Genomic DNA, 22,906 nt, shown 5'->3' with positions numbered 1-22,906 from the left:
TAATACATCTGACACTTTATTTTCCATCTCACTGCCCTGCAGAGGCAGACATCTTCAGGTCTTCAGTTTTTCTTGTAAGATAGTTGCATTACAGTTCATCTCCCCTGCAATGCTGTGTTAACCTGGACAGTAAAAGGTGGAGGTACAGTCTGCAGTTCAGCTCAGACAGAGCAGGAGCCCCGTGAGTGCTGAGAGTTCCAGAAAAGACAAGCTGCTGACACGATTACCAGCTTCCCACGTGTTTGTAGGAAACAGGCCAGTCACTAACAGTGCAGTACCCGAGCCTTGAGCAGAGGAATAAACAGCCTGAAGGGCAATAAAGAATATTTTAGAGCAGTCAACAAGTTTTGTGTCAAGTATTTGAATAACGTGTCTGCTGTTGCACAGCAATGGAGTAAGTGCTGCCATAAAACGTGATCACTGTCAGACAGAACGTGTCCCCAGAGGACACTGAAGGGCCTCATGAGGATAAGGAACCCAACCTCATCACTGACTGATCTCTCTCCAAATGCACAGCTCAGCTGCTGCCTCATTCTGAGACCCAAACTTCTACTACTTGCACAAGGGTGTCTGTGAAGTTGCCCATGGAATGGTACCACCAAATAGTTTGCCTCGATCCCAAGTTCAAACTGGCAATTCAAACCACGATCTTTGAAGTACCAGAGTCTATTCCAGCAGAGAAGCTCTGAGTGTGCCTAACCACAGTGCTGTCCCAGCAGCCATGATGGGTAGTAAAAGTACTAAATTGGATATGGGACAAGGGATAAAAACACCAGCAAGTAGTACATATTATGAGACAATTTAACTACACTTAACATGTATTTAGTCTGTAATTTTAATATTGATGTTGAAATATTTTTGGTTTGCTGCAAAAGAGACAAAGGGAGACTTACATTAGACCTCCTTAAGAAAGGCAGGGATGTAGGCCAGAATTTGAGAAATGCGTTGGTTTTTTCATTCTGTTGAAATAAAAAGCTGGTTAAGTGTCTATAGGTTGTCTCTACACCCAAAAGTTGTTCAAATAAAGGAATAAACAAGAAAGAAATGAATGCATCATACTTACAAAATGACTTCATGTAAGCATAAAGATAGTAGGATATGGACTCAGGTTCCTCAGTACTAGCATTTCTCTCAGATTATTCCCTTGTTTCATACTAAAGTTGAACTGAAAAGAAAAGAAAAAGACTCACTTGGAATCAGGGACAGGATTATAATTGTCTGGGTTCCCTGCCATGAGACTGTCAGCACCTACTCCACTCTGTCACTGAACTTTCCAATGCAGGACCTGATAAATGGTTTGCCTGCTGTTTCTTTACTCAGCAAATTGGTAATTAGTAAATGGTTTTATTCCTTCTTGCAGCCTGGAGCAGCTGGACTTACCCAAACAAGAAAAGTAATAATGTGTTGTGCTCCAACACCCGTTCCCATGCCAAGGATCCACCTGGCAGGAATTCTGTGTTGCACAATAGTGTGTATGACACTGTTTGCTCTGTGCTGGTGCAGCACATTCCAAACATTGCTCAGCCTGATGCTTTGCCAAATTTAACATTTACAAAGACGTTTTGATGGTAACCTCTTACATGAAAAATAAACACTACTCAACTACTGTGTAATTATTTTTTTTCCCTCATAGACTTTAATAAACAAACAAAAACCCTCATGTTACAGAAGCTCTGTGGAGGAAGCAGGAAATAAAGAGCTTTGCCCACTATTGAATGTATCAGTGCAGGACACACACGGCTTTTCACAGTCAGACAAAGCAAAACACCAAAACAATACTTTTCACTTTGAAATGAGGATAAATACCTTTCATGGGCAGGTTCTGCTTAAAACATCATTATCTGGTAGTAAAAGAATTCACCAAAAGAATCTGTCAGTCAGTTTATCAAAGGGCTAAAGGCCTGGAAGATGTTTTTAACCTGCTACATGAAGGAGCCTGCCTGAGGAGCCCCACACTGAGCTGTGTGCATGTGTCTGTGACACAGGTAAGGACAGAGTGTCAGTGCTGTTGTGATCATAAACTGGACAATTTTGTCAATTGTGGGTAACGTATAAATGGACCTACACAGCTCTAACAACAGAGAACCAGAAGACACATTACTTGAAGATATTGGAGTCCTCCTTTTTCTTTTTCAAACTACAATCATTGAAGCTCTGAGTTACATTGTGAAACCTCCCCTAAGAGCAGAATGTCCCATTTTACTTTGTACAAATGAGTCATTCCCAGTGATCTATAACTACCTGAAGGGAAGTTCTAGCCAGGTGGGGGTTGGTCTCTTCTCCCAGGCACTCAGCAATAGGACAAGGGGGCACAGGCTCAAGCTCTACCAGGGGAAATTGAAGTTGGAGATCAAAAAAAAATTCTTTCCAGAGAGAGTAATCAGACATTGGAATGGGCTGCCCAGAGAGGGGGTGGATTCACCATCCCTGGAGGTTTTTAAACTGAGATTGGACGTGGCACTGAGTGCCATGATCTGGTAAAGGGACTGGAGGTGGACCAAGGGTTGGACTTGATGATCTTGGAGGTCTTTTCCAACCCAATTGGATCTATGGTTCTGTGATTTCACTGAGAACTCAGTACATTTAACTGAGAATACAGAGTCAGTAACCCAAGAGGCACTGGTTGGCACTTCGATACTTGGAGGAGAATGTCAAGTCTATGTCTCCTTCCACACAGCCCTCTCCTCTCTTTTCCTAGCTAATAAAAAGCACCTATTTTGTGACCATGTAACATCTGATGGATGAAATTAAATATAAATATGAAGCAGAAATAATACCACACACGGACTAAGGACAAATACAGTGGTTTTAACCTTCATTAAAACAGTAAAGTAAGACTGGGAAAAGTATTATCCAGTGAGAGGACTGACATATTTCCTCCTCCAATTATTATTTACAGTTAAAAAGAAAACAGCACAAGTACCTTCAGTGCACTTGGCAAGGCAGAAACCAACCGGGTAGTTTTCATTCATCTTGTTTTACCCTCGACCCAGTGGCCAGGCAGCATTTCATACAGGAATGACATCAGTTAGAGAAGGCAAGGAAAGAAAATAACCCCCCAGTGCCAAACAGGAAGGCCCTGCATAATCAGCAGTGGAGTTTCCTTTCTGTACCACATGCAAATCTTTTTAATACATGTGCATTCAAAAAACTTCACTTTCTCTTAATTTTGTATTTCCCCACTGAATTTAAATAAGATTTTCTGTAGAATTTCTATGATTAATTATGCATACCTTTCCAAATGTTGCATCAGGTGTTTACATGCACAGTACTTTCCATCCCTAGACAGAGTCTTCAGGACATCAGGAAATGCTCCCTCTCCTGTCTTACCAACTGGTGTCCTAAAAACACAAATACACTGTTTCTCTGTGTTTGAAATTGTTATAAGACTGTATAAAAATTCTTCATTGATTTGTTAAATGCTGACTAATGGAAAACTTAAATAAAAGGGACTTTTTTTATAACACATGTTATTTGAGAGAAAATATAATGAAAAACAGCAAATGAAGTTTTGATGCCCATATTACAGAAATGTGTTTTCCTGAAAGTAAAATACAGTAATTCTTAGACAATGAACCTTCTTGCTCAGAGACCTGATGCCTCTGCACAGCCCTTCCTACCTCTTCTCTGCTGCAGCACATTAGCAGCTTATATTTGAATTTATTCTTTCCTTCTTTCACAAAAAATAACCCAACCCAAACCCTTTTTTACACATTACTGAAAACAGAATTATCTTGGAAAGCAAGAGGATCACAGAATCATTGTTCCAACATGGGGATTATTTGGTGGCGTTTGGGTTTCTTTTTTGGGGGGAGGGGAGTGTTTCCTTCTGATTTTGCTTTTCTTTTTAGGCAAAACACTTTCTGACTTTAAATTTAGATATGATATTAAATTGAGATATGAGTTTTGCACTAAATTAATGCTTGGCTTTGACAAAGAAGTGCTCCAAACACAAGGATGTGAAAACTCAGTCCATTCTAATTCTGCAGAACTTTAAGAGATGAAGCAGATAACACAAGGATTATGAAGAAATCTTTACTGATATTAATTTTTTAGTCTTCTATCAGAACTGACATTTCTTTTCTTTCCTCCTTTATTCTCCTTCAGCTTTGTGATTAACTGTTCCTTACCAATCCCAGTGCCTGGTTACCTTCACCCACTTCATCCTCCTATTTCCTTTTATTTTTAGCATCTACAGATTCTGTCCTTGATAATTTTTTCAGTAATTTCATCTGAGCAAAACCTAATTCTGGTTAGCTTTATGCTGCTGTTGCTTTTGACATGGTATTATTATTCAAGAGAGATCCAAACCCAGGCATTTTGAGGGGGGCAGGGCAGGAAACTTCTTTTATCATATTCAGCCTTTATGTCAGAATAACTGTGGGTGTCCTGGGCTGTTTCGACAGCAGTAACTTCAATGTTGCTGCCTGTATTAGTTACTGTGACAACAGTCCCTGGCAGGGATTTGTCCTGCTGGAACCAACACTCTCTGGGGCACCTTCCCTGCCTGGTGTGGGGACTCCTTCTAAGGGCAGTTCTGAAGCAGTTTCTGTCCTGCTGCCTTGTTTTGGAAGATAAGAGAATTTGCAACAGAGATGGAGGCCATTTCATGCCAGTTGTGCCCAAGGTTTCCAGATATGTTTAATTTACAAGTATAAACACACCCCACAGTGGAGAAAGCCTGCCAAGAAACATTGCAGAGGGAAAGTTCCTTAGGCAGGAGCTTCAAACACTGTCTCCCAACTAACAACCAGTTTGTGTTGTCTTCATCTCTTTTGTTCTCCCCAGCTCTCACATTTCTGCTAAAAACACCCCCAAAATGCAATAAAACAAGAACAAAGTGTTTCCTTTCCTTGTGAGCCAAATGCTTGTATTTTAATTAGCAGAAACCTTCCCCTTGTGGACTTCTCTCTCCCATACAGTAGCAGCACTTCTGTGAAATTGTCCCTTGCTCTTCTCATTTTTTTCATCTGCTGCTTTGGTTTTCTGATCAGTGTCCATCATGCTGCATCATAAACTAACTAATGAGGCCATCTAAATTGGAAAAACTGGAAAACACAGAGCAATTTAATATCAATCACCTTCTAATGCACTCTAGACAGACAATTTACATGCAGAATTATTTTAAATGCAGAAACAGAATTTGAAAATCATTGTGGCTAAAGGAGGCAGTTTCTGACAGACTCCAAAACAGGGAGGACCTCATGGGATTGTTGAGTTCCTGGGGCTGTTATTTGGTAACTGGTCAATCAGCTGCTCCTCAGCCTTCACTAACGTGACTGAGGAAATCCCTGGCCCTGTCACAAAAATCACACATTGCACTGTGCCTCCTACCCCCACCTCAGGATTTAATTTCCTATCTGAACTGCTGAATATAAGATGGAGATGGTAAATTCAGAATACTTAAATCCCACTCTTACAGAACTCCAAAGAAAAAGGCAACGGACTTTTTTTGGTACCAACTTCTACTCTCCAATCAGAAACAACCTGACAACATCCCTTGTTCACAGAACATCAGGGCCAGCCCTGAGCCAAAACACAGCCCAGGCACACACAAAACAACTTAACTACTTGCTGACCACCTCTTTTATTCTAATAAATGGCAATCCCACATTTTTATTTTAAGTACCAGTAATTGATTAAAAGAAAATAATCATATGATCTGAAAATAAGAAATATTTATGACATACCAGCCACAGGTGTTAATGAGCCAAAGTACTTAGGCAGGGAAAGCAGCATTGTACAAATTTACTGAAAATATCTTAATAATATAAAGAAATCACATAGTATATGTTTATATAATTTGGTTTTGTTCATATTTTCTTCTATACATGTATGTTACTCCTACAAGACAAGCCCAGATGGCAGGGGAGGGCTCAAAGCAATCTGATCTTTTTTAATTTTAAATTTAAGGGTTCTAAATATGTAAGAAGAGTTAATGCTTTACCTATTTTAAAATATTCTTACAGCCCTGAAGATGTTTTTGTAAGTGTGTAAAGCTTGTTATCATAATTGTTTTATGAGACAAAGCAACACCCCACACATAACAAACAACTGAGCATTCAATTTAAGAGAGAAAAGAATGACATCCAGTGAAAAGAATGACAGCAAAGACCTGAGTACTTTCAATTAATTGAATAAAGTGTAGAATCAGGAATGAAAATTGCATTATTTGAAATGTCTCTTTGAAGCACAAAGTCAATGTGTAAGCCCTGAACAAAACAGGTCACTGAAATGAGGATTTTCTCCTGGAGAGAAAATGAGAACAATCACGTGATGAGTTATTGTTTAATCAGCAGCTGGAGGTAAATCAGGCATTGTAAGAGTAACAGCCTAGGCGTTTATACAGAATAAGATAAAATAAAATTTAGACTTCAAATGTACTAACAATTTGTTACAAAATTTGATTTTGCATCCACAAGCCAAGGCTTATGGAGATTCCTAAAAATCCCCTTCAGCACCATCCTGAAATTTTGAGAGTGACCAGGAGCAAAAACACCTCCACCAAATACAGACTTCAAACACACCCTGAAGAAGAACAGCCAGGTCACAGGCTGGCAATTTTGAACTATGAAACTTAATACAGCTGCAACCTAAAATTTATTACCAGTTAAATTACCTGAATTTGTGGACCTCAAAAATGAAGACTGACAGGTTAAAAATTTTATGACTGTTCTAAGACCAAAAGCTCTTAGGATGAAATCAGAGGAAGTGTTTTAATTACACTTGCACAAAACACTGAATGAAGGAGAGCGAATCACCAGCTGGCAGTTGTTTCATGGCACCTGTAACAAGAGGTATCACCCACCCTTTCCCTTCCCTCTTCCCCGTGTCAGCACACACAGAGGTTCAGGCTTAGAATCGTTAGTGCAAAGGGAAATAAAGGGTAGGAAGGAAAGGCCGTAGCAATATGAACTCACCTAACACCAAAAAAGTGGCCATGAATCATCAACAGAATAACAGTTTGATGTGCAAGAGGCTACAGAACCCGGGAAATAAGGAACAGTCTGAACTAAAATTATGGGCGAGTGATGGAATTCAAAGACAACACCTGATCTCTGTAACTAGAGAGCATGGAAGATTAATCAGAATTTCGAATTAAAGAATCCAAGGCAAAATCATAGAAAAGACAGCACTACAGCAGTCAAAACAGGATATTATAAAAATCTAAAGCAAACACTTGGTTACAAAGATGCCTAGATACTGAGGAAGAAAAAGCCACGATGTTTAAACATGACATTAATGCTCCTGGGAAGAGAGAAGCAGCCAAAGAAATTAAGAAAGCAGCAAGAAGTTGAGCTTCAGCCATGGCAGGTAATTAATTACTGCATTCCGAGCCACGCCAGATGCGCAGGGTGTGACACGGGATGATGTGAAGGATGCGGAGCGATGGAAGGAACGGCAAGCACAACAAGCAAAACGGGGCAATTCCCGAGAAAGCACTTGGAGAGACCAGCAGATAGACAGGGTGATGCTTTACAGGAGTGGGACACAGATCTATTCGTGTCGCGGGACACAGAGACAGCAGCGTTAGCAAGTGGGATCCAGGCGCTGCGGGGACGGCGTTCCCAGGGACTGCAGCAGCAACTACGGCCCCCTTAGCGCGGCTGCTCCCCGCGAGTGCTGCCCCCTCGGTGACCCCTGGCCCCAGCTATCCCTCGGGAAGGGGCCCCGGCTTTCCCCAGCACGGTCTTACCGCGCATCCCGCAGGTCCCAGGGCGGGCGGGCCCTCCGGCCCCGCTCCCGGCGCTGCCCTCTCGCCGCCATGTTGTGTTCCCGTCGCCCCGGCAACCGCGCACGCGCTGGCCCCGCTGCACACGGCACGTCAGGGCGCGCAGGCGCAGTGCGGCCCCAGCGCGCCGCCCGCCGGGCGAGCGGGAACTGCGCGCGTTATCCTTGGATTAGTCTGGTGTTTGCAGGGAAAGGGGGAACGGTCCCGACGGGAATGGGCTGTCTGGGCCACACCCACCGGGAGCGAAGTCAGCGGGACTGAGCAGTAACCGGGGGAGAGGCAATTCCGTCAGCGCGGGGTGGCAACCCACTGACCACGTATTCAAAACAGGCCCCGACTCAGGTGGAAGGACGGACAGCGGACTGATGAGCACGAGAAGAGAGATGTAACCAGCAAATAAGGCTTTGAGTACTAATTAATAGAGATAAGTTTTGTAATTTGTAACCAGTGAACGCCCATACCTGTGTTTGTTAAAATGTATAACTAGTGTAAAGTTTCGACGATCAGGCTTTTATGGGTCACACAGCGCCCGGGCAATGCCCGGGGATGGGCTGATCCCTGGCGGATCCCGCGCGTCACTGCGGAGCGGGACCGGGAGCGGGAGCAGCCGCACAGCCGCTCCCTCTCCCAGCTCGGGAGAGGAGCCCGGGGAGAGACCAATGTCCGTGCTCTCCTCACTGAGCTGGAGTGAGCCAGCCTCAAAAAACCCCTGCATTTTGGGGTGCTGTGCCGTCCCCGCCCTGTGTCCCGCCCCTCGCTAAATGGACAGCGCGTGTTCCAGCGTGGGCTTCAAGGCTGAGCAGAAAAGTTGTCTTAAATGCTGCTTGTGTAGTAAAAACCAAAATACTAGGAACAGGTAAGTCGTTTCTCCATGCAAACTAAGATTCTAAGAGTGCGTTAAACAGAACAATAAATGAGTTTTTAAAAACCGTCCATTTTAGTTAAATGAAGCTGGAATCATATCCTAGAAAACGTGGAAAGTGTTAGCCTATAGACTTGAGAGGCGAAGCTGCCCCAGATCGCCTGTTACCGTTGTTACCTCAGGCGCTGCATCTCTGTGGGCAATGCTCAGTGCTTTGTGGTTTGGCCGGAGTTCAGCAGGTGTCCCACCTGTGGCGGCCCCGCTCCGGCGCTCCCGGGAGCGAGGAGGTTCCTTGTCTGCTATGTCGGGATGGGAACAGTAGGGCGAGCATGCCCTTATGTACTAAGGAGCCGACGCTGCTGTCAGGTGGCCGGTTAGCTCAGTTGGTTAGAGCGTGGTGCTAATAACGCCAAGGTCGCGGGTTCGATCCCCGTACGGGCCAAGGGGTGTCTTTTTTCCCCTTTTTCCGGTTTCTGCAGTTTATTCCAGCACCGCCCTCCCCGCCGCCGCACACGTTCCTCCCGCCGCGCGGTGTGACCTCTGCACAAGGGCACGGCCGCGGTGCGGGGTGCGTGTGCGGGGCCATAGAGCACCTAGGGCGGCTGCAGCACCGCCCGTGCTCCCGCGCTGATGGAGCCCGGCAGGAGCCGCATTTCTATGTCTGCGCCGGCAGCTGCAGCGCGCTCTGGTCACTGCGCCGGGCGCGTTTTCCGCCGAGATCCCCGACACCCGCCCGAAACCCCGCCCGGTAAGAGCGAGTGGCGGAGCACGGAATGGGTCAGGTTGGAGGGGACCACAGTGGGACAGCTGATCCCACCTCCCTCGTCAGGCAGGATTATCTCACGGCACATGATTGCATCCAAGGGGTTGTTGAGTATCTCCAGCGAGGGAGACTCCATACACTCTCGGCAGTATCTTACAGTGCACGGTAAAGTTCCTCCTCCTGTTCAGGTGTTCCTGTGCATCAGTTTCTGCCGCTTGCCTCTTGTCCCATTGCTCGGCACCACTGAGCAGAGCCCGCTCCACCCCCTTTAAGCAGTGACACACATTGATAAGGTCCCCTCTCAGTCCCTCCTCGACCCTGAACGGGCCCAGTTCCCTCAGCCCCCCCTCGCCGCCGGCTGCTGGACCGCCTCCCGGAGCTCCATGTCCTTGCACTGAGGCTCGGCACAGACCGCACCTGCGGGGCGGGGAAGCGCAACTCGGGTTAACTCCGCCCGCGGCCCCACGCGGGGCCGGGCGCTCCCGGCGCACCTCCGCCGCTTTTCGGCCGCCGGTGCGCCACGCATCGCCCCGAGCATCACCCGCACATCGCACCGGGTGTCGCGGGTGCCCCGCGCATCACCCGCACATCGCGCCGGGTGCCCCGCACTTCGCCCGCGCCGCCGCCACCGCCCGGGGCAGCGGATGCGACGCGCGCCCGCCCGCGCCTGCCAAGATGGCGGCTCCCGGGGCGGGGGGTGCGGCGGCGCCACCGCCCCCTGAGGACGAGCCCCCCGGGCGGTGCGGGGCTGTCCCCGGAGCGGCGGCAGCGCCAGCGGGGCGAGAGCAGCGTGGCCCCAGCGCGGCGGAGCAGCGGGCGGTGCCCGAGGAGCTGGCGCAGAGCCTGCCCGCCCTGGAGGGCGGCGCGGCGGGGAGCGGCCCCGCGCTGTACCTGCGGGCGGAGAGCCCCGCGCCGCCCCCGCCGGCCCGGCCCGCCGCCGCGCCGCTGGCCCCCGCCGAGCTCCGGCGGGTCATCGAGCAAGTGAGCAAGGCCCAGGAGCAGCAGAAGCCGCAGCCGAGCCCCGCGAGCGGCATCATGCAGAACGCGGCGCGGCAGCTGCAGAGCGTGGCCCAGCAGGTCGCCCTCCAGCAGGGCCGGGCCGCGGCCGCCCCGCGGCTCCTCCCGCAGAAGGTACCCGGGGCCGGGCAGGGAGGGAGCCCGCGGCACCGCTCGGGGGGGAAACCCGGGACTCTGGCGCGTTTAATCCTTTTCAGTTTTTTGGTTTTTTTTTTGCCTTCCTCCTTGGTTACACCTGCCCTCGGGTGTAGGCTGGAGTCCCACAGCTCAAAGACACAGGTTTCAACGTGGTTTAGGGAAATTCGCGTTTGAACGTAGTTAATAGCTGCTGTGGTCAGTATTTCGTTCTGACAACGTGCATCGAAAACGCGTAGAAGGGATGTTTCATAGCAGTGATGCACAGGTAGATAAATACTGTGTGCCCTTCTCACAAGAAGGTGGCAGTACTCGGGCTTGCACGTTTTGGGGTCCAGGGGTTGTCAAGGGATTGATGTGAACTGAGGCAGAACTTTGGGTGAGGAGGAGAGGCTATGAGAGAGCTAAACAGCAACATACACCTTCTCTGAATCATCACTAGAAAGATTTTTTTGAACTGAGCACATATAACAGCAGGTTCTGGACCGGGTATTTGCCCTGTGTCATGTAGCAGACTGTAGTTCTGCTGCGTTTGGGGTTTGCTGAAGGTTATGAACGTGCCTTGGTGATGGCATTGACTGCTGTTCCAGACAAGCTGCTGGCAGGAGGCAAAGCTGTGACATGGCCTCAGAGCAAACTTTGCTTTAGCGGAACAGCAGTCACAGCAGCAAATCTGCAGGAAAACCCGTAGCTTGAAGGAAGGGAATTTATGCTTTGATGTTAAATCTGTGCTTTGATGCATTAAAATGGAAAACCAGTGATGTGCAGTGGTTTCTTCACACTTTGCCTTAGGGGTATGTGTGTATTATCTTGATAACTACTGTCTTTATTTATTAATACTGTATTTGTGTAATTGCAACTCTTCCTCTTTTTTTCCACAAAAGCAGCTGGAAGCCATTTGTGTCCAAGTTCAGCCAGGACAGATGAAGGAAACTGAAAGACCAATGACATCATTGGCACCAATCCAGTCCAAAACTATAACGCTGAGTCAGCCTGTTGGTAGGAATTCTGGCATACCAGGGCTTGGCATTATTAATCCCCAGATAATTAGGATTCAGCCTGTTTCAGGAACTGAGCAGCAGCAGCAGATATTCCTGCATAGTTCTTCTGAGTCGCCAGTTCAGTTGCTTATGCAGACACCTTTACCATCTCATGGAGCAGTGTCTGTGAACAAGATTCCCACATCTAAGATGGTAAATGGACAGAAAGCTACTTGTGCCACAGCATTTGCTTCAAGTTCACCAAACACTACCGTGGTTGCAGCCAGTTCAGCTAGTACACCATGCCTTGAAAAAAAGCAAAAGGATGACAAGTTAAAAAAATCCTTGAAGGTGAAAACTCGCTCTGGACGCATTTCACGGCCCCCCAAATACAAAGCTAAAGATTATAAATTCATTAAAATGGAGGATTTGGCTGATGGTCATCAGTCTGATTCTGATGACTACTCTGAGCTGATTATAGAAGATGATGAAGAAGGAAAAGTGAAGGGAAAGGATGCATTATTCAGTTCTTCAAATTATAATCTAAAGCCCAAAATGTTTAAATGTCAGACTTGTGAAAAATCTTATATAGGAAAAGGAGGATTAGCAAGACATTATAAACTTAACCCAAGCCATGGACAACTGGAGTCTTCACCTCAAAAAATACCTCTAAATAAGCCTAATGGAAGTATGTTTGTGGGCAGTGCCTGTGGAATAAGAGAGGAAAGGACAAGTCCAGCACATTTGGATTCAATTGCTGTCACTTTAAATCATGAAGATGCACTATCTATCAGTCTGGAAGAAACTGTTGATTCAAAGGCTGGAGAAGAGGTAAAGTGTTACTGGGAAAAGCTGTCAGTTCTGTAGGAAGTAGAATGGCAGTTCTGTAGGCACAGAGTCTGGTTCTGCTCAGAAATAGCCACTGATTCACTACATTAAACAAATTTCCCATTGAAGTGCTTTAAAAATCAAATTGTCTTCTGCAGTGTTGCAGCAAGACTGCTCTTGAAGAGACACAACTAAATGTTTGCTGAGTGTTCATTTGTTACTGTGTTTCTGAGATGCAGTTTTCACCTTGTCTGCATAAATGACATTCTTCTCTGCATTTGCATAAGAACACTCTTATTACAGCCTTCAGAACGACAGCAAGACATCATCTGCTCTGTAATTTCTGTTACTGCAATAGTGGCATTACAGAAAAATCTCTTTATTTTCCACACAGCAGTGGCCTGCAGCTTATCCTAGAGCAGGTTTTCAAAGCGTGGTTTTAAAATCCTGCACACCAAACACTGGTGAAACTTGAGTCTCTGGACTGGAAGCTACTTCAGCTGCAATTTTTTTTCTGTGGTATTTTATGCTGGTCACTTAGGAGAAGTTTATCTTTTAATACTAAAATGACACAACATCCTGTAGCAAGAGCTGATGCAGCTGCTGTCTAGGAAAAAGTACTTGTTTAGGTGTAGGGGTATCACATTTATTACTTTTATTTGTAATTGTGAAGTTATTCTCAGGAAAGTAAAAATTTCCACTTACGTTGCCAGTGCAGCAAACAAGCCTCCCCTCATCCTCTACACTCATCTGTCATCTCTGGAAAAAGAGAGTTGCAGAATATTTTAGTCTGCTTTCTGAATTACCATAGAGTTTTTACTTCCCTGTACAGCACTTGTTTAACCCAGGATGATGGGGATTTAAAAAAGATTTAGTCAGTCTCCTAAGTTACACTACTCCTGACTTCTGGGTTGCTACTGTGCCTGCTGCTTTTAACTAGCAAGTTCTATAAATGTGTTGTACACATTTGCACTTCAACTCATTGATGTGTTACAGGTTTTGGGCAGGTGAAGACTTCCTAGAAAGAACAGCAGGATTATTAAAACTGGCACATTGATACAGACAGGAAGCCAATCAAGATCCCCATGCTCAGCCTAGTCTGATGTCATATTTAGAATTTTAGTAATTTAATCCCTGGATAGAACTGACATAAATTTGCCATTTTAGAGCTTTCCTAATCAGTAGAATAGTAGGGAGGTACTGCATGTTGGGATGCATGTGTACAGATTATGCAAAGAAGCCTGATATACCTCAGCACTATTATAAACTCCTTCCTTAAAAGATACTGGAACATTCTTAGAAATTCTGGCTTGGAAGGGAATATGAGTTCATTAAGAAATCACTGCTTTGAACAGTGAAAAATTTTTGCATTGAAATCACAATGATAACTTAAAAATAGAAAAACCACTTCAAGTTTCCATGTGGTCTTATAAGAGAAGTTGCTTCCTAGGGAACACTAATGATTTTGAAATGTGGAAACTGGTCAATGTATCTTGATATTTAGTTCCTGGGCATAACTAAGTTCATGGTTTCAAGAGTTTTTGTCTTTTCTATAAAGTTTTTATGCCTTGACATGGTTATATTGAAACCCAAATTATTTTTTAGGTGTGTCTTACTACTAATTAAGTTTTATTTCTACAAATTCTTTATTTGAAGATGACACATTTTTCTTCAAAATTATTACAAGTTTTTAACTGACTTAAAACAGCTCTTTAATTATATTCCCTTAATCTTTGTATTTTGTATGGTATTCTGTGGATCAGAAATGCTAACTTTGCAAATAACGGCATATACATGTTGCAGAAGTCTTACTAATGTGCCAGATTTATTCCACAGCTTTTTCTTTGCAAGTTATGTTTGTATCCAGCTTTGCATTGTTTTAATACGCTATTTATTGTTTGTATAGATAACAAACAATTATAAAATTGTCTTTCTCAAAATAGTGTTTAAAATGGTGAATGAATATTTTTCTCTTTCTTTTGATTAAGACTTCAAAGTGTGCAGAAAGCAGACACTTGCTGGCAGAACAACAAAATGAAACCAGCTCAGGACACCAGGGACCAGTAACACCAAAAGGACCTGGAAGGCCCAGACGCCCAAAGAGACGTGGTCGGCCAAGGATGGGTGGAAGATCCAGGTGTTCTGGAAGGCTTAGCAGACCTGGTCAGTCCCCTTCAAAGTCACTTAGTAGTGTGTCAGCAGAACACAATGTATTCAGAAGAAAAGCTAGGTTAAAAGAGGTATGGTTCTCTTCTGCAATTATTCACAAGTATCTTCCCTCTGCCCTCTTTTATTTTTTCTTTTTTTTATCACTTTTCAGTAAATCATTTTCAAAAAAGACTTCTTTTTCTTTTTTTTTCACATTCTTGTGTACTGACAAGATGAAAGCTTAAGATGTCATCTAAGAAGAAAACATTAAGTTGTCTTTTCAGAAAAAAAATATTACCAACAGAATACTGGAAAACAGGAAAATGGGATCTCAGTCTGGAAAGGGACTTTTGACATATAGATGTACTCTTGCTATCCTTTTTCTGGAGAAGGAAAGTTACTAACCATTACAATGTATGTCCTCCAACACAGGAAAAAAAATAAACCCAACTGGAGTTGAACAACATTGAAAAAGAAAAAAACCAAGCCCACAAAGGTCTTGGGGGAGGGAGGATAGAATGGGGATTAAAATCCATGCAACTAACACAATTTGTTCTTTGTTTCCTGTGTTGTAGATCCTTTATGGCTACTAAAGCTACTGAAGTTGCTATTCTTTCTATGAATTGGCAATGTTTGTGGGACTGAGTTTTGTTTCTGTATGAATAGTAACTGTTCTGAAGTTTTTCTAACTTAGCCCGTTTGGGTCTTGGTTTGCATCTATTCTCAAAGCTGCTTAAACGTACAGTGTATCTTTTAAAAAAAGTAGTGATGTTTTATGTTCTGCAAATGGGATGCATAACCTGTGGGTTGCTTTTTCTAATAAACTCATTCTGGCTTTTGACAGCTAATACAACAGTGTGATAATGAAGACTTAATGGAGCTGGCTCTCCCACGTCTTACAAAGCTTGTTACAGTGTATGAATTTCTGTTGATGAAGGTGAGTTTTTATGTAAAAATGTTAAATTTATTTTAGGGACACTTTCATTAGTATACATAAAAAGATTCCTTTAGAGACATAATTGAATTTCCTAAGTTAGAACTGTGCAGCAAGTAGATGTTCACAAGTCACTTCAGTCTTACACAGGCAAAACTCTGCTAGGTCTCAGCTCAAAGCCTTGCTTTTTTCTGCCTGGTTCAGTGGCATTTTGAATATTCCATAATCTTTTGACTTGGATGTTTCTATTTTAAAATGTTGAACGAAACAAACTTGACAGATATTGATTTCATCTTTTTTTAAAACATAGGGAGGGAGAAATAAGCCCTTTCTTTTCTCCTCTTATTTCTAGGTTGAAAAAGGATACCCAGCCAAAGCTTACTTTCCAGATGTGTACAGGGAATTTGAAGACTTGCATAACATGGTAAAGAAAATGGCTCATGATCACCTCAGTAATTCTGATTCTGGGAGTTGCCAGCAGCCTGTTGAAATAAAAGATGCCAAGGTAATAAAACACTGTTTGGAACCATGAGTTTGTTTGTTTGTTTGTTTGTTTGCTTTATTTTAGATGCCTTGCATTTTTAATTTTCTCTGATAAGCTTTATTGTGCTGGTAAATTTATTTGAAGAAAACATACTTTTTGTTTAGCAAAAATAAACATTATTGTAAAAAGTTCAATAACTTACGAAGATAAAAACCAAATCTAGCAGTGCTGGTACCTGCCTTGCATATCTAGGGTAGTGTGAAGCTGCATGTTACTGAAAGGTGTATTGAGCATTAACTGCTAATAAAAGTACATCCCGATACTTGATCAGGAAGGAGGGGCCTCTGTTTAAAATGAGTGACCCTGATTTAAAGGGATAAGTAGTTTCATTGCAAAATGAGGACAAACTGAATGCCTCTATGCAGGTCACAGTCATACTAACAAATGTGAAAGGGAGTGAATGTGTTAATAAAACCACAAACTGTTATTTTAGTGACTCTTCAGATTTGTTGTTTGTGGAGCTGCACCTAGAAAGACAGATAGAACCTCGTTCTTGCTTCTCTTCTGTGCTGATGTGCATTCTTAATATAGAATGGTTCTCTTTGAAAAAGAAAAACAAAGCAAGACTAAACCAAAACCCAAAACAACCCAGCCTTGAGAAGTTGGATAGTAGCACACCTACATAAGATGAAGCACAGGAATGTAATGTGAAGAGGGGAAAAATATTTAACTACTCAGAAATACTCTAAACAGGAAGACTTTAAATGTATTTTATTTGATAGCCTCAGCAATCTTCTTTATTAAACTGTGCTCTGAGTAACTGTCTCCGGATTCTATATATAACCATAGTACTCCTGATTCTTTGGAGTTTGCCTGTTAATAGTCACCTTCAAATGAAGGTCACCTTGTATAAATGTGGAGGCTGGTAGAAAACCCAGGAGTCTAAATACTTGCATTGAACTGTGATGACTTCAGACTACATATGTGAAGTTCTAGTTCAGCCTTAAAAAAACTGACACATGTTTCAGCATTTATGCATTCAGATTTGAGAGGTTAACTTTGACTTTTTTCTTGCATCTGTTTTTAAAGGTTGCTGAATCGCTGGGAATTACAGAAATACTCACTGGAGAACGAAAGACAGAAGGTGCAGACTCTTGTTCCCAATGTATAATTAAAATGGTCAGTGAGCAAGTGCCTGTGGAGATACTGGGACAAAAACGTTTGGCTGAGGTATGGAATGGCTTTGTGAAAATTAGAAGCGAAACTGTGATGAACTAAAACTTGTTAAAACAGATAATTATTCCTTACAAAATCATATTATGATTACCTGACTTCTGTTAAAGCAGTGACAGAAGGATCTTGTTGAGGTGCTAGTAAATGTGGCCCCCACAGATTCTGGTAACTTGTGTTGGAGGCAATGGCCTAACCTACAGCAGACTTGGACGTGGGAGAAGTGATTGCTGTGCTTAGTTGGTGGTAGATGGAGAGGCATGAAAAAAGTTCCTTTCTGACAAGTCAGTTGACCAGCTTTAGTCTGTTTACAGCTGTAGCAGAAAGCCATGTTTCCTCTTCTTGGAAGTCATATCTCCACAGTCCATCCCCTTAACTGGTCTACTTTTTATTTAATCCAGAGTTGTTTGTGGTGGTGAATAAATAAGAACAGTGCTTTTTCCACTTTCTGCCTGTTCTTAAATTTAAAGTCGATGGTGTTTTCTTCATTGACCACACAACGCTGGGCAGGCTGTGCCTTTATTGAAACTGAGAAGAGCTTACAGCAGGTTTCATGGGTACAGCTACTCACAAGGGCTTGGGGAGATGCTTTAATGTTGACGCAAAGGCAGATTGTTTCAACTAAGTATCAAAAGCAGTTGGTGGCAGTTTGCAAAGTAGGGGGTCTCTGTTTAAATCCTTACCTTTGAGGAACACCTGTGGTGTAGATCCCGCTTTTAGGCATCAGCAGTTCACTGTCCCAAAGTGCCCCACAGTTTGTGAGGTTTTCCAGTATTGTCAGCTTATGGTGGCAGCCAGTTAATCATCTCTTGTATTGACAGAGCTCAGGGGAGGAACTGTTGCCACCATCCAAAAGGACCAAGTTAGAAGATGTAATGGAGAATGTGAATAACACATTTGCCAGTCAAGATGAAGTGAAAGAAAAGAGTGGGAATCTGTGTACACTGTTGGAAAAAGATGGTAACCTCTTGAGATTTTCTAATTTGTTTTGTTCATGGAGGAGCTGAACAAATCTCTTAATTGTTCAAGCTACTAAGCTTTTGTCTTAAAGTTTAATTTCTTGCTTCCCATCTCCTTCAAAAGCAGCTGTTTCTCTGGCAGGGCCTTATGAGGGGGGAGATGTTATGGATGATGCAGCCACAGCAGTAGCCGAATTCTGGATGCATGATAATCCAGTTATTGACACTACTGCGTGCTATGAGCACAGTACTGTCCTCTGCTGTGCTTCCTCAGTGCTTCCTGTCCATCCTATCCCTCATACTGAGGATGGTGCATGGCAATGTGTCAGCCATGGGAGAGCAGAGCAAGAGGAAGCAGAGTGTGTGTCCTTCCTCTTTGCTCAGCAGGCTGCAATAGAGAATTACCAGAGCTTGTGGATCCTGGGGGAGTGGGAGAGCTGCTGCAGGCTGTCCTGTATCCCTCATTGGAATATATCCTGTACTGGAATTGAGGCACTGTTTTCCACCACTGTCTTTGAGTGGTGGCCTTTTTATTCCTTCGTTGTCTTTCATGCCCCTGCCCTCAGACTGGCAGGGTAACAGTGAAAGGAAAGTAAATCTCTTGTAAGGTGTGTGTATTGGTACCATCCTCTTGCTTTGTAAATACCTTTTTTTGGTGTTGCTGTAAGCAGCTTTGCTCTTGCCCTTTGCATGTCTTTCAATCAATGGTTATTTTTCCCCCCTGCCTTAATTTGTTTTTTATTCTGAAAGGCTCTCTGCATGACTTATTTCTTGCTGTACTCTGATTTTCTTCTAGGCTGTAAGTTTTTAATTTTTTTTTCACTTCTACCTGCTAGTAGGGCTTTGCTAGTCTACAGTGTGAAACGTTAAAAATAGTCCCTTCTGCAATGTTAGGCCTCTTTTGTTGTGAAGTGATATCTTTCATAACAACAACAAAAAACAAAACAAAACCCCAAACCAACTTATTTGTTCCTTTTGACCTGCAATAATAAAAACTGCCAGGTCCTATCACTGCAGCTTAGTAGCTACTGTTCAGCTGCCTGAGGGGTTTGTGACCTGGCTGTTGGTCCTGGCCAAGTAACTGGTAAAACACCACATTTCTCTTGGCTTTTACCTTTTCTGTCACAGGAAGAAAGTGCTGCTGGGGCTGTTAGCACAGCTAATTAATATGTAGTAACCTGATGATATGTCTGAGTCCAGGATGAGCTTAATTATCAACAGAAATTTTACCAAGTTTAAATGCCTCTGTCAACTTATTAATGGTGATGGGGATGAGCAGCTGAGCAGTTTGTGCCTGGTAAAGTCCTTATCTTTTAATGTTACTGGCTGTGTCACAGATGGAAGAAAATTAACTCTGACTTTCAGACCAGGTTGTTTTCAGGATTAACAGAAAATGATGTATTTTATATATCTTAGTACAGAAATAATAATATATCACTATCCAAAAATTCCTTAAATATTTTTATACTGACTTTGTCATAGGGAAGTCCTGTGAAATTCTTGTAAGGTGCTTCAGGTGTGCTAATTTGTGGGAAGAAGGCATGGAAGTACTCTAGCTTTCCCTCCAAAATTACTGTTGAAAAATAGCTTTTTGGTCATGCAGTATTAGAGTGCCCAACAAAATTACATTTCTTTCCCCTTTTCAGGTTTTAACCCATTAAATGGAGAAATCCTGCTTTCAGAAGATAGGCATATCACTTGCTGTTCAACCAGAAGTCCACTACCAACAGCAGAGGAACATAATTCGCTTGCTGCTTCAGGAGTCAGCATCAATGCTGAACATTCAGGTACCTTCTCCCAGACTGTGGCAATGAGGATAGAGTATTCCCAGCCTGTGAACATACAGGGGCCAGGTGTGAGAGGTGACACAGCTGTGGTGCACACCGAGGTGGTGCTGCCTGCTGGAGCAGAGGGTTCCCCAGAGCTGGTTCAGGCACACTTTGTGAACGTGAATGCGGCAGGAGGACTGGCAGCTCCCGAACTCTGCAACTCCGTGTCGGAGCACACAGTGGGCAGTCAGAGCACTGACTTACCAATGGGCCAGGAAAATGGCCACAGTCAAAAATATCAGGAACTGCAAGAAGAAAACTCTAATTTTGCAATTAAAGAACATTCTGAGCAACTTCATAATGCTGGTATGACTGACGAGATGCAAGAACTTGAAAAAGTTTTTTCAAGCAATGTTGTGCCAATAAACTACCTGCACAGAGCTCAGGCTGAGTCGCACCAGAACACTGTCCAAGGAGCCTCCCTGTCTGCTCATGTGAGCCATGAAAACACTTTTAAAAACCAGAGTGAAAGTGAATATTCTTGTGGGGCAGAGGTAGCACCCGAGCTGGCAAATACAGTTACTGTAGATGACACTGTAGCTTTTGAGATTTCCGATGAGAGCCATGATTTTTTGTCTCAGGGACATGAACAGATTTTTATTCAGACTTCAGATGGGCTTATCCTGTCTCATCCAGACACTGCTGTTTTATCTCGGGCAGAGGGCATCGTTATTGTGACCGATTCCAACGGTACTACAATGCACATTCGCACGCCTGAGGGGATACCTCTGGAAACTGTGGAAGCACTACTGGCAATGGAAGCAGGTGGCCAAAGTGAAGATATTTTGCTCTCACAAAGTGAATTGGAGCCATAAATTAGAAGAACCCTATAAGCTTTCTTCGGGAAAAGACTGACTGTAAAATGTATATTTTTCTAATGTGAATACTGAGATAATTGAAATTTAACTTATTTGTAAACTGTTTCTATGCCCTGTACTTTTTATAACTTATGTTTATATAAATCCAGCAGCATTGCAACCAAAAATTCTAGAATTTAACATCATTCTATTTGCTTTATATGTTGGGGATGGGTGGAAAGTAGAAATCTGTCAACCCTAAGATTGTTGCACTGTTCCCTTTTGTTACATAATTCCCTCTCTCTCTAGCCATCTAAAATACAGTAAGTTGTGCTGCTGTTCAGCAGTGATGTGCTGTGTACTGGCAAGCTGTATATGGGTAAAATAAAAGCTATGTTAAAAATGTGTGTTTTCTGTGCCACTGAGATTACAAAATACTTTGTTATTGCAGTATTTCAAACCCTGAATATTCATTAGCATCTACACTTGATGCACATAAATCTGTCTGGAAAAATGGGCAGTTTTCAGTATAACCCGTGCTTGTGCATTCCCAGAACAATGTGACAGCCTTGCTGATCCTTCTGAAATAAGCATCATAGAGTTAGTGACAAAAATAGCCTCAAACAAGATCTGATGTGTACTGAACTGTTGGAACAGCTTCAAACAAGATCTGATTTGTACTGAACTGTTGGAATAGCCTCAAACAGGATCTGATTTGTACTGAACTGTTGAAAATGTATTTGTTTGTCTAATGTTCATTAACACCTTTAAAAATTGCTGGTATTTAGACATAAATGGAAAGGTGCATAAGTAGTTATCTGATTTTTCCTTAATGAGGTACCAAATTCCTTTTTTGCTTTAGTCTGTGGTGGCCTATGTTTGTTAAACTGGTGGTATGTTTTTTTTTATTTCAGATGATGCATCCTTTGTCAGTTCTATGCTTTGACCTTCCTTGTAACTTCCATACTGCTTTGTACTGTTTAATCATAATACAAAGGTATTGTAATCCCTGTTTCTCTAGACAGGGCGAAAACTTGGCAAATTACTTAGCAATGGCCATCTTGTATTTTTGTCATAGTTTTAATATGATCCTTGGATGATAATATAATTTTGTGGAGACCTCCTAGTAGCTTCTTGTCCAAGGAACTGTCTTGTCTTTCAAGGAGCTTAGCAAGTAAAAAAGAACAGCCTTAAATGAGTAGACATTACTGAAAACCATTAACATATCCTTACAATGTGTGTCACCTCATTGCTAAATAGATGAGGCTACTGAGATAACTGGACAAATCTGCTAAGGAGCTGTGATCTGCCAGAGAAATGTTGTTACATCAAGTATAACAACTGGTATTTTTTTCCTGCTATTGTTACTGAATCAACACTTACTCTAAAACTGAATCTGATCAAGAGAGAGGACAACTTAGAGGTGAAATAATCTGCTCTACTATGTCCCTTTAACATGGTTAGGTTTGGGTTTTTTTGTTTGTTTGGGTTTTTTCTTGGTTGCCTAAGTAGAATATGAATTTGATAAGTTGAAACACTGCCTTTTATGTGTGGTTGTGAAAGATGCTGTATATTAATAAGCTCCTGTCTGGTGGTTGGGTTTATGGTGTAGTATTTCATTTGGGTTTTTCCCTGCTGTTTTTTTTCCAGGAGGTGGTAATGGCCAGAGGATACAGACCTACCCTGTAAGTGAAGATTCTGCTGGTCTTTCAAAGTCTTTGATTGCAGTGAGCAATTCTGTATTACATTCTTTTGTACTGACTGTCTAATCATTACATCTGAGGGCTTCAAATATAACAATCAACTGCTTAGAGCTATAATGACAAAACATCTCTGCAATGATTTTACAGTTATCTTCCTGAGGCTGACAGCAATCAATAAGCAAGGGGGGCTGTGAATATGAAGACCCCTTCCTGAAGAGCTTATTCCCTCTAACAAATGAGAACAAACCACAATTTCCACCTGTGCAGAAAATGAGAATTTGCTTCCATTCTGCCTTTCCTATTGATTTGCACATGCTGGGAAATACAATACACCTACTCTCTCATCTTAAAAGAAGAATTCTATATGAACCAATCCTTGGAAAATATTTTTGAAGTATGAAGGTGTTTCCATAGTGACACAGATCTGGCCCTACTCAGATAAATTAAGGTGGCTGTTAAACTAGGTGGAACACTTGCACTGAAAAATAATAAAACCCAACAAAGC

General features: G+C 43.0%; 1 protein-coding gene, 1 long non-coding RNA gene and 1 other non-coding gene across 5 annotated transcripts in view; 2 read left to right on the top strand and 1 right to left on the bottom strand.

The window, feature by feature from the left end:
• The window catches only part of LOC139672843 (uncharacterized), a 29,525-nt gene extending 21,744 nt beyond the window's left edge, over positions 1–7,781 (bottom strand). For both annotated transcript variants that reach the window (XR_011697989.1, XR_011697990.1), the window contains exons 1-4: positions 7,697–7,781; positions 3,234–3,341; positions 1,064–1,165; positions 894–959 (exon numbers count right to left, since the gene is read on the bottom strand). This is a non-coding gene — a long non-coding RNA (uncharacterized lncRNA). The remainder of the gene's footprint in view (positions 1–893; positions 960–1,063; positions 1,166–3,233; positions 3,342–7,696) is intronic.
• A 1,181-nt stretch (positions 7,782–8,962) lies between these two features.
• Positions 8,963–9,036, top strand: TRNAI-AAU (transfer RNA isoleucine (anticodon AAU)). The gene has a single exon. It is a non-coding gene; the product is annotated as a tRNA-Ile (tRNA).
• An 818-nt stretch (positions 9,037–9,854) lies between these two features.
• ZNF839 (zinc finger protein 839) lies at positions 9,855–22,894 on the top strand. Of its 2 annotated transcripts, none has more exons than XM_071557486.1 (8): positions 9,855–10,488; positions 11,397–12,320; positions 14,306–14,557; positions 15,310–15,402; positions 15,752–15,904; positions 16,973–17,113; positions 17,935–18,073; positions 19,719–22,894. In XM_071557486.1, exons 1-8 carry the CDS (start codon positions 10,033–10,035, stop codon positions 20,714–20,716), a joined length of 3,156 nt encoding a protein of 1,051 aa, XP_071413587.1. In that variant the 5' UTR covers positions 9,855–10,032; the 3' UTR covers positions 20,717–22,894. The 2 variants fall into 2 exon arrangements, with proteins under 2 accessions (XP_071413587.1, XP_071413586.1); XM_071557485.1 differs by having other exon boundaries at positions 11,394–12,320.
• The last annotated feature ends 12 nt before the right edge of the window (positions 22,895–22,906 follow it).

The sequence above is a fragment of the Pithys albifrons genome, chromosome 6 (assembly GCF_047495875.1).
Source record: "Pithys albifrons albifrons isolate INPA30051 chromosome 6, PitAlb_v1, whole genome shotgun sequence".
NCBI classification, from domain to species: Eukaryota; Metazoa; Chordata; class Aves; order Passeriformes; family Thamnophilidae; genus Pithys; species Pithys albifrons.
Note: the sequence above shows the minus strand (reverse complement) of the source record. Positions and strands in the feature narration are given on the sequence as shown.